At 41.0% G+C, this 11,464-nt stretch overlaps 1 protein-coding gene across 1 annotated transcript; it reads right to left on the bottom strand.

The window, feature by feature from the left end:
• Window positions 1–2,930: 2,930 nt before the first annotated feature.
• LOC126616967 (uncharacterized) lies at window positions 2,931–3,656 on the bottom strand. The gene has a single exon (XM_050285067.1). The coding sequence runs from the start codon at window positions 3,654–3,656 to the stop codon at window positions 2,931–2,933; it is 726 nt and encodes a 241-aa protein (XP_050141024.1).
• Between the last annotated feature and the right edge of the window lie 7,808 nt (window positions 3,657–11,464).

The following is an 11,464-nucleotide window of genomic DNA, read 5'->3' as shown; positions in this document are numbered from 1 at the left end:
AGTGTGTGTATATATATACACACAAGTAAGTAGCTAATACTCTACGGTTACATCTTAAAGACAAACATAAACATAAATATGGAGTTACAACATAACAGACAACGCCCAAAATGATCAGTAAACAATCCCTTGGTAAAAACATTTGCTAGTTGATGAGTAGAAGAGATGAAGCGGACCCGGTGATTGCCCAAAGTGACATGTTCTCGAACAAAGTGGTAATCAATAACTATGTGTTTGGTGAGGGCATGGAAAACAGGATTGGCAACAAGATATGTGGCAGCTAAATTGTCACAATTAAGAATCATTGGATGTGTGAGAGGATGCCACAGTTCATGTAGAAGACCTTGAATCCATATAGTATCTACCCATGCATAGGCTAAGGCTCGGAACTTAGCTTCGACACTGGAACGTGAAACAATACGTTGCTTCTTTGCACTCCAGGAAATTAAATTAGGTCTGAAAAAGATACAATACCCAATAGTGGACCGACGAGTATCAGGACAACTTGCCTAATCCGCATCCGAATAGGCAATGAGAAATGAGGAATCCGTAGAACAACGAATAGGGAGACCATGTCCATGTGTACCCTTGAGATAATGTAGGATGCATTTGACTGCTTCATAGTGAACATCAGTGGGAGATCCAATGAACTGAGAAACATGTTGTACAACATACGAAATGTCAGGAAAGTCAAAGTGAGATATTGGAGAGCACCTACAATATGTCGATATGGGGTGGGGTCTGGCAAGGGAGTACCATGAGTGCGGGAGAGGCTGCCCTTAGATGACATGGGTGTAGAGATGAGTTTACAAGCCAACATCTTATTGCGTTGAAGGACGTCAAGAGCATATTTGGCCCGATTAAGATGAACATAACATTTCTCATATGTAACCTCAATACCAAGAAAATAATGGAGTCGGCCAAGGTCCTTGATGTCAAATTCAGTGCCCAATGTATTGATAAAAGCTTGTAAATAGGACTGGCTGCTACCTCTAAGCACGATGTCGACAACATAGAGGAGCAAAATCATCTTATGAAACTGATCGTGATATACAAACATGAAATCATCAGAGCGGCTTTGAGTAAAACCAACACAAATCAAGAATGGGCTAAAACATTGAAACCAAGCATGATGTACTTGTTTAAGACCATATATAGCCTTGAAGTTTGCAGACGTGATTGGGTCGGCTTGGATCAACAAATCCAGGAGGTTGTTTCATATAAACTTCCTCAGATAAGTCGCCATGGAGAAAAACATATTGGACATCGAGTTGACGAATTGACCATCCGGAACTAACGGTTGGCGTGAGCCCTAGTTTGATTAGGAATATAATTGTTATTATTGTATTTCCTAGTTTGGTTAGGAGTCATCAAGGAAGAAAATATCGGTAATATCGGAAATATCGGTAGTCCGAAAACACGGAAATATCGATGGAAATATCGGGATAATATCGATATCGATAAAAATAAATGGAAACCACGGAAATTGTAAGAAAAACTTGGAAATTTTTATTGAAACTTTGCAGGATGTTTATTTAGTCAATTATCTATTAGTTTATCACAAAAAATTGGAAGAAAATGCATTACATGATGGATATAACTGATTTAAGTTGATTATACAGCGAGCTGACAAACACTGTGAGTGAATAAAATATATAGTAATTAATGAAAAAAAATTAAACACAACATAATCATTTATATATAATGATTTACTACAACTTTCAAGTAAAACTCATATTTTAGTTTTTAAATCTACCCTAATTACATACTGCCGCACCCATCAAATCTCTACTACCTTTCTTCCTTCTTCACGTGGGATGTACTACCTCCCTCATTTTCTATTATTTCTTTCCTTTCCACACACACACACGCACAAACACACCCCACTCCCTCATTTTCTATTATTTCTTTCCTTTCCACACACACACACTTCTACACACACACACGCACAGACACACTTCAAAGTGCAAATCCACACCAGGGACCAAGCCATTTCCTTCTCTCTCACTTCGACTCTCTCTCTCTCTTCTCTGCACTGTCTCTCTCTTTCTCTCAAAATCCTCTTACCTCTCTCCCTCTCTTGCCGTGACCACACACACACAGCAGCAGCACCATCTGCTCGACTCGAGCAGCACCATCTGCTCGACTCGAGCAGCTCGAGGACGACACCACCATCATCACACATCATCAGTCTTCTCTCTGCAGCCTCTGCGAGAATGGCGGATGACATCGTGACCTCCACCGTGGCGCACACTCCAGCGAGCACCATCACCACCTGTGAGAGGCGCAGATCTTGGCAGAGAAAGGCGCAGATCTTGGCAGCTGCGACGACGGAGCTCGGCTGCCGTTCCGACGACGGAGAGAGAGCGATATTATCGATATTATCGATAATATCGCGATATTATCACGATAATCAATTGGAATACTCTGAAAATATCGTTGTTGGAAAAAAACGATATTATCGGCGATATTTCGCCGATAATATCGATATTTAATTCCTTGGGAGTCATTAATTATTATTTGTACTATAAAAGATGTGATTGATAGATATAAATATATATATATATATATATTACCATCAAGAGAAAGAAGAATAATACGGAGAAATAGATTAAAACCTTAAAATTAATTTTATCTTAATATCAGAGCAGGTTTCGATCATGAATATTTCTCCTTACAGATGCTGCAAATCTTTGAAAACCAAAAGAAACAATTTTGCAGCCTTATCGTGGCTGCAAGTCCCCAAAATCCAAAAAGAGACTTTTTTTTCAAGTGTCTCGAAGCAAGAGACATTGTTGCTTGGAAAGGTTTAGAAAGCAACAAAACCTTGGAAAACTTAAGTCCAATGTCTTGAAGCAAGGGACGCTGCCAACCTAGACTTTAAAGTGCCGACAGTCTCTTTTTTTTTTTTTTCCAAAGATAGAGATATATTAAAGACGAATAGATAGGTTTACATCCTTAGCAAGGAGATTAAACAGGAATTCAGGGCCAATACAATCCCAAGAGAAAGATCGTCCCTCCTTAAAGGCATACTTAGCCACCGAGTGAGCAGCACGATTGCCCTCTCTAGGCACAAAAGCAAAAGAGACAGACCTCAGCTTTTGTGCTAGAACCTCAATGTCGCCGAGAATGCATTCGATACTAAAATCGACCAACACTTCTTTCTTCAGCATCATAATAATCGTACTTGCATCAGATTCGATGATAATGTCCTCAAACCCATGGTCAATACATGACAATAAAGCATACCTGATGGCTAAAGCTTCCGCAGCAGCTGCGCTGTGACAGAAACCGGATCTAGACCCACCAACAGCTTGGAGCAAACCAACGAAGTCCCGCCCCAGCCAACCCACCCCCATACACATTGTATCTTTACACCAAGCCGCGTCAGTGTTAATTTTAATAGTTCCGAACCTTGGTTTCTGCCACTTTGTGCAGTTAAGTGTTGTAGCCTTGCTTGTCTTTGGCAGCCTTGGGCTGAAATCATCAGCGTTCCACGCTAAACTATCTTTATACTCACTAGTACTCTTTCTCCAGGCCTCCAAGATAACCAAAGGCTGGCGATGGATCCCTTTAAAAACCACGTCATTTCTGTTTTTCCACAATCTCCACAGGCCAAAGGCAAAATCCTGGCAAATATCATCCGCATTGATCATGTCCTTTACTTGGGCACAAAAGTTACTCCAGCTTTCTAGACAGTCTCTTCCATGGTTGATTATCAAGCCCAACCCAGGCGGGGCAATTAGCAGCACACGCTAACACACATGCTAGGTCAGTTTATGACATTAGGAACTCTAGTGATAGGTTAATTTCTGACATTAGGAACTCCAGCTCAGGGATTATGGGCATGTCGAGCCCACCAGCAGAAAACCATCATAATTTGGGCAGTACAATTGATCCGAATCCAGACGGTTTGGGCCAAGAGCTGTCCTTTTAAATTTAATTAATTCTCAACAGCAGTCCACTAATTCAGGTAACAAGAGCATAACCTTAATTGCATCTGTTGATCTTGACACAAGTTGGATTATTGACTCTGGAGCTACTGATCATATGATTTATGATCGGTCTCTTTTTAACTCTACAACACATCCACCTCGAGATAGTATTGTCACTGCTAACTGCGGTGTGGCCCAGGTTACAAGAGCGGGTTCGATTGCACTCACTCCTACTATCTCCTTACACAACTGCTTACTTGTTCCTGCACTCTCTAGTCATTTACTATCTATGGGACAGGTTACCGAACAATTAAACTGTGTTGTGCTAATTTTTTCGTCTTTCTGTTTACTTCAAGATATCCGAACTCATACGAACATTGGGCGTAGTACTAAGAAGAGGGGGTTGTACTATGTTGACAATGTTGCACAGGGCCGTGTTAATCAAGTTCAAGGTTGTCATAGTGAAAAGTTGAAAACTGCTTAGTTGTGGCATCGTCGTCTTAGTCATGCTTCCTTTGGATAATTACGAAAATCACTTCCGTCATTGTTTAGTAATATTTCAGATTCTTCTCTACAGTGTAATGTTTGCACATTAGCTAAAAGTCATCGTGCTTCATACTCTCCAAGTTTTAATAGACGAACTATTCTTTTTGAGTTAGTTCATTCTAATGTGTGGGGACCATCTCCGATTACTACTCAGCATGAAGTGCGTTGGTTTGGAACATTCGTTGATGACTACACTAGGATGACTTGGTTGTACCTCATGAAAATAAGAGTGATGTGGGTGGCATCTTCAAAATGTTTTATCATATGATTTACACTCTATATTCGCTATCAGTTAAAGTACTTCGGTCCGACAATGGTGGTGAATATCTTAATCAGAATCTGTCTTAGTTTTTCAAAGAAAATGGCATTCTCCATGAAACTACTTGCCCTCAAACCCCTCAACAACATGGAGTAGCTGAGCGAAAGAATCGACACATACTTGAGATTACTCGTTCCCTCCTTATTGGTGCGTGTGCACCTAAGACTTACTAGGCCGACATCGTAACTTATGCCATTTATCTCATGAACCGAATGTCGTGTGTTCTCTCTTTTAGAACTCCTTTGGTTGTGCTTGCTAATCATGTTTCACTTCTTTCCACCCTTCATCTCAAACCATGAGTTTTTTGGTCCGTGGCATACATGCATGTCCACAAAAATCAACAAAGCAAACATGATCCATGTGCGGTACGATGTGTGTTCCTTGGGTTTAGTCCACAACAAAAGGGTTATCGATGTTATCATTCATTCACTCGACATATGTACGTCACTATGGATGTTACCTTCTCTAAAGATGAACTATTTTTTTCCTCCCAACCATACTCCTTAGGGGGAGACAACCTTAGGTGACAATTAGGGCATGTTCGATATAGTGGAGAGTTTCCATGTAGAAAACTATGTCAGCCCAAGTGGGCTTTGCAGCTTAGATAGCAATAGCCCTGTTACACCTGCTGCATGGACAAATCATGAAAATTATGGGCCATTTTAATGCCCAACCTGTGCCACCTCATGTGGGCCTTGTGAGAGCTCAAATTGTGACAACCCATGTGGGCTTTATAAATCCACCACTACTACGAATTTTTAGCATGCAGTTGCACTGAGTGGGATAATATGCGCTTTGGCCCAAATGGGCCTGGATTAGAGACACTAGTTGCCCCGAATGTGGGAATAATTGATGTTGGCCCAAGTGGGCCTGGTTTGATGATTGTAGCTCCAAAATTAAATGAACAAATGAGCAGTAACAATGAAGAAGAACATGTCAACCCCTCTCATACTCCTCAAGTACGCGTCCAAGGTCCAACGGATATCCCTGAGATAAGTTCTCACTCAAATACTGTTAAATCATCTTATGTGTTACCTCCTCGGCAAAATCAAGGAAAACCACCGAACAGGTACTCTCCAGAGGGAAAAATGTGGTACCCTATTGTAAATTATGTATCCACTCATCGACTTTCATCAAAATATTGTGCACTCGTTCAACAAATGGAAACAATTAAAATACCTACCAAAGTGGAAGAAGCCTTGAGAGATCCGAGGTGAACAGAGGCAATGCAAATTGAGATAGAGGTGTTACAGAAGAACAAAACATGGAGTATGGTCACACTCCCCAATGGAAAAAAATATGTGGGATGCAAATGGGTATTTACCATCAAACATAAGGCGGATGGGACGATCAATAGATACAAGGTAAGATTGGTAGCCAAAGGCTATACACAAACCTTTAGTGTTGACTATTAGGAAAAATTTGCTCCAATTGCAAAAATGAATACAATTAGAGTTTTGTTATCTCTTGCCGCTAACCTGGATTGGCCACTAAGACAGTTTGATGTGAAAAATGCCTTTTTGCACGAAGATTTAAAGGAATAGGTATATATGGATTTTCCACCAGGATATGGCACTGAGAACTCCAGTGGAAAAATGTGCAGACTTTAGAATGCATTATATGGGTTGAAACGATCGTCGAGAGCTTGGTTTGGGAAATTCACTCAAACTATGAAGAAGTATGGATACCGACAAGGGAACTCAGATCATACTTTGTTCATCAAGCGTAATGATGGCAAAGTGACCTTACTTATTGTATATGTGGATGATATGATTGTCACAGAAGATGATACAAAGGAGATTGAATGGCTCCAGGGGTACTTGTCCTCCGAGTTTGAGATGAAAGATCTAGGAGGACTCAAATACTTCCTAGGAATTCAAGTTGCTAGGTCTCGAGAAGGCATATATTTATCACAACGTAAGTATGTGTTAGATTTGTTATCAAAAACTGGCATGTAAACCAATGGATACCCCGATTATGCATAATCATCATCTTGCGATATATCAGGATCAAGTCCCGACAAATAAAGAAAGGTATCAGCGGTTAGTTGGAAGATTGATTTACTTGTCACTTACACGACCTAATATTATTTATGCGGTAATTGTAGTAAGTCAATTCATGCATGCACCTAGTGAGGATCGCATGGCGGTTTTAATGCGGATTCTCAGTTACCTGAAATGGACTCTTGGAAAAGGGTTAATGTACAGAAAGCATAGACACATAGGGGATGAAAGGATATACCAATGCAAATTGGGTTAGAAATATTACTGATAGGTCTACATCAGGTTATTTTATGTTTGTTGCTAGTAATCTTGTGACTTAGAGGAGTAAGAAACATAATGTGGTAGTGAGATCATTAGCGGAGGCCGAATACAGGGGCATGGCACTTGGTATTTGTGAGCTTTTGTGGCTTCAGATTCTACTTACTAAAATAGGATTCAAGCCTAAGGAACCTATTTTGTACTGTGATAACCAAGCAGCAAGGGAGATAGCTAACAACCCAGTACATCATGATAGGACCAAGCATGTTGAGGTAAATAGGCACTTCATAAAAGAAAAGTTGGATATTAAGCTGGTTGATATTTCGTTTATAAGCATGGAAGAGCAGTTAGCAGATGTTCTAACACACTCAGTTTCCGCTGGAAGATTTCAGGACTCACTCGGCAAGTTGGACTTGGGCAATATCTATGCACCAACTTGAGGGGGAGTGTCAGCGTGAGCCCTAGTTTGATTAGGAATATAATTCTTATTATTGTATTTCCTAGTTTAGTTAAGAGTCATTAATTATTATTTGTACTACAAGAGATGTGATTGATATATATATTACCTCCAAGAGGGAGAAGAATAATACAGAGAAATAGATTGAAACCCTAAAACTAGTTTTGTCTCTAACTGCAAGACTGAGCACGATTCGAATTGTAGTTGGTTTAACAATCAGGCTAAATGTATCAAAATAACTAACCCATATTGTCGGATCCCTTGGCCACAAGAATAAACATAAACATAAATATAAATATACAAGTGAGTATCTTATACTCTATGGTTACATCTTAAAGATATAAACATAAACATAAATATGGAGTTACAACATAAGGGACAATTGGCCAATATTCTATAATTAGTGTCATTAACTATTGTAATTCCCTAACAAATCAAATAGCTTTAATGTTTTTTAACATATTACATCAAAACTTTTGTTACAGATTTTGAATTCCATCACTTCAATTAGTATCTGTTTGGGCCCAAAATATTGGTTTGGGCCGAGATGGATTCTCGACCCGGAATGCCTTATGGAAAGGTTATTGTGGACCGTTTAGTTCATGGGCTTCCTTACCTAGGTTGGTCAAGTCATGCTGAGAGACGAATAATTGAATCCTGGCGCAATAAGGAGTCTCGGCAAGATATGGATAGAAGTGAATCCGGCTTGATAAAGGACTGGCGTCAAAGTCATAGTGAAAATAGGACTGGTCGAGGCGGTGTTTGATTAGAAGAAGAAATCCTAATCCGAGTGGGGTTTTAACTCGATTCAGAAAGTACTTGGTGCTATAAATAGAGGAGGCTGTGCATCGTTCAAGACCTCTCCAATTCAACACACAACTGCCATGCGCAAATTCTCTCAACAACCTTGAGATTTTTTCCTTTTCTTTTTTCGCCAACACACATTTAGTTTGGATAAACAGCATTGTGAAGGCAACCGGTGATATCTTCAGTCGACATAAATAACACTGTCACCGTAGAACCAGCCAGTCTCACAACATCTTCAGTCGGCATAGATAGCACTGCGTCGAGGGTGACTGGTTATCTATCCAAGTCTCGATCGAGAAGGATTTTCGAATCCTTATTGATCGAGGTCATCTTATTAGCCTTCTCGGCGAAGTGAGGTGTTACAGTTTATTAGGCTCGGCACATTGCATGCCAAGTTAGTTTATGATTGGATACTCTCAAGTGGGATTTAGAGTTCGGCATTTTGGCGGCCGAACCACGTTTATTGTTAAGACATATATCCGCTTTGAGTATTTGTGCCCTTACATTTTGGTGTCGATTCGGCATGAGTCTACTCTGACGAATACCATCACTATGACCGAATCTGACGGTGACGATTTGTGAACTTCATAAGAATAGTAGCCTTGTCTTCAGGTTCGAGAACCCAAGTGGCTGAGACGTGTTCCTTCCTCGGTCGTAATCGCGAGACGCAGAAGTCAGTCGCGCACCCAACGCAACATCAACAAATTTTACTCCTCGGCCGAGCTCGGCCGATGAGTTAGCACGCCCCGCATTCAACCGAAGGATATAGTTAGCTTATAGATTACTCGGTCTGCGCGCCACGTAGGCTTGGTAGTTTTTAAGGTCAACAGTATCATGATTTACGTTGTACCAAGACCATCCGGTTTTGTGCATCAACAGGAATTAAGCATGGTTAATTAACTATCTATCTAACCTTTTTGTGTGCTTTCTTTTCAAATTCTTGTTCACAAACTAGAATCGAAGACTACTACATAGTATCTGGGATGACTGAATTGCAGTAAAGAGTGGATAAGGCGAATACGGAATCAAAGTTGGAATCCCAACTGAGAACCTTTTTATCAGAAGACTCACCTGCTTTTCACCTGACAATGCTACCGTTGCTCTAAGCAGTGGAATCAGCGATGTTAGAGCTGAGGACATCATGACAGCCATTCACACTCAAGCGTGAGGATCAAACTACAGTAGGAAGATGAGCTTATGTCAAATATATCTATTTAAGGAGGACCTGAAGACTTTTTTTTTTTTGGACAAACTAAGATACTTTTCCATTAAACAAAGAGACTAGTACAAGGAAAAGAGAGTCCAAAAGACATCTCACAACCGAAATACAAGCTCAGCAAGAAAAAGTAAATACAACACAAAGCCGAAAAGGCATAGCTAAATGACAACAGAAACCCTAATAATAAAGAGGAAACCAACAGCCATCACCAAATTTGACACGCCTCCATCGGAAGGCCACCACCACAAAAAATTGAACCAAAAACAGCAACCGGATCAAAGGAAAATAGGGGTGAGCGAGCAACCAGCGTTGTGAATGCTCCCATAATCCTACCAAATAGTGCAAAAAGCACTTTAACAGCCACCCAAAACCCAAGCACGTCACCGATGATAAGCACCCGGGGCTGAGAAGCAGGGGTTGGTAGTTGTGGACTCACGACGGAAGGAAACATTGGAGCAGGAAGGTGTCTACAGGTTTCGATATGAGACAAGCTCAGATAATTGAGACAAAGCTCAAACGAACTGAGACAAAGCTCAAAGAGAGCCAAAATGAAAACAGAAAAAAAAGCACCGCAGGAAAAAAAACAGAGGAGGGAAGGCGTGATAGGGGAAGAGGGAGGACTTGAGGGTATGGGTAGTGGGTTGGGTTGTAGCAGGAGAGAAAAGGGTGGAGAATGATGACCAGAGGGCGAGGGAAATGGGCTAGAGAGGACAAGAAAAGGGGGAGCAGCAAGGAAAAGTCGGCCGACTCCAACCAGAGGAAGGAGTCGGCGGCGAAGGCTGAGAATTTGGGGGGGGATCCTGCTGGAGAGAAAAGCAGGAGCATTTCAGTAGGAGAGAAAAAGGCTGAGGATGACCTGAAAACTGAAGTATGTTTTTGGATGACTAGCTCTTACAGGTGGAAAATGATCATCGCCGGATCATTTTCCTAGGATCCAGAAGATCCCGTGATCGTGACCGTTTATCGTACATTGTATGGTCAGAAATCATTTAAAATTTAAAATTTAAAATTAAATCTAAATAGTACCTAACGAAAACTGACTGCACGATGTACGATGAACGGTCATGATCATGGGATCCTTGGATCCCTAGGAAAAAGATCCGGGGTCACACTTGGACCTGTTGAAATCCCACACATCGGTGGGTGAAAAAGAAAACTATGGGTTTAAATATGATTACCCCATTCTAATTAATATCGAGGCATTTTGTGGTAAAACTCTTCACCTAATGGATTGGGCAAGTGGTAAAGTTAGAGACAGTATTAGTATCGTTAGAGTGGGGCCCCACGGGACCCGCCAATCCAAAAATCGAACATGGCATCAGAGCTAAGGTTCGGGCCCGTGTAAGCTAACGAGCTTGTCACCAAGAAGGGAACAAGCCAGGACACTTAACATAGAGCCGGCCTCTAGTCTCGACTCTTAACATAGAGTCGACTTCTGAGTTTACGTGAAGGGGATTGTTGAAATCCCACATTGGTGGGTGAAAAAGAAAACCATGGGTTTAAATATGATTACCCTACTCTAACTAATATCGAAGCCTTTTGTGGTAAAACCCCACACCTGACGAATTGGGTAGATGGTGAAGTTGGAGACAATATTAGTGTCATTGAAACAGGGCCCCACGGGCCCGCTGATTCAAAAATCCAACAGGACCCCAGTTCCCACATCTATGGGTGAAAAAGAAAACCATGGGTTTAAATATGATTACCCCACTCCAACTAATATTGAGGCCTTCTGTAGTAAAACTCCACCTCTGACAGATTAGGCATGCGGTAAAGTTAGAAATAATATCGGTGTCGTTATAATAGTGTCCCACGGTCCAGTCAATTCAAAAATCCAACAGGACCTCAGTTTCGATCCTCAAGCATTGCCTTTGATTACAAACGTCAACTACAAACAAGTTGCGGCTGAGAATGTTACTT

This window comes from Malus sylvestris, chromosome 3 (assembly GCF_916048215.2).
Source record: "Malus sylvestris chromosome 3, drMalSylv7.2, whole genome shotgun sequence".
NCBI lineage: Eukaryota > Viridiplantae > Streptophyta > Magnoliopsida > Rosales > Rosaceae > Malus > Malus sylvestris.
Note: the sequence above shows the minus strand (reverse complement) of the source record. Positions and strands in the feature narration are given on the sequence as shown.

What these genes read in the sequence shown, in the direction of transcription:
- LOC126616967 (XM_050285067.1), bottom strand. Translation starts at nt 3,656, where the DNA reads ATGATCAATGCGGATGATATTTGCCAGGATTTTGCCTTTGGCCTGTGG.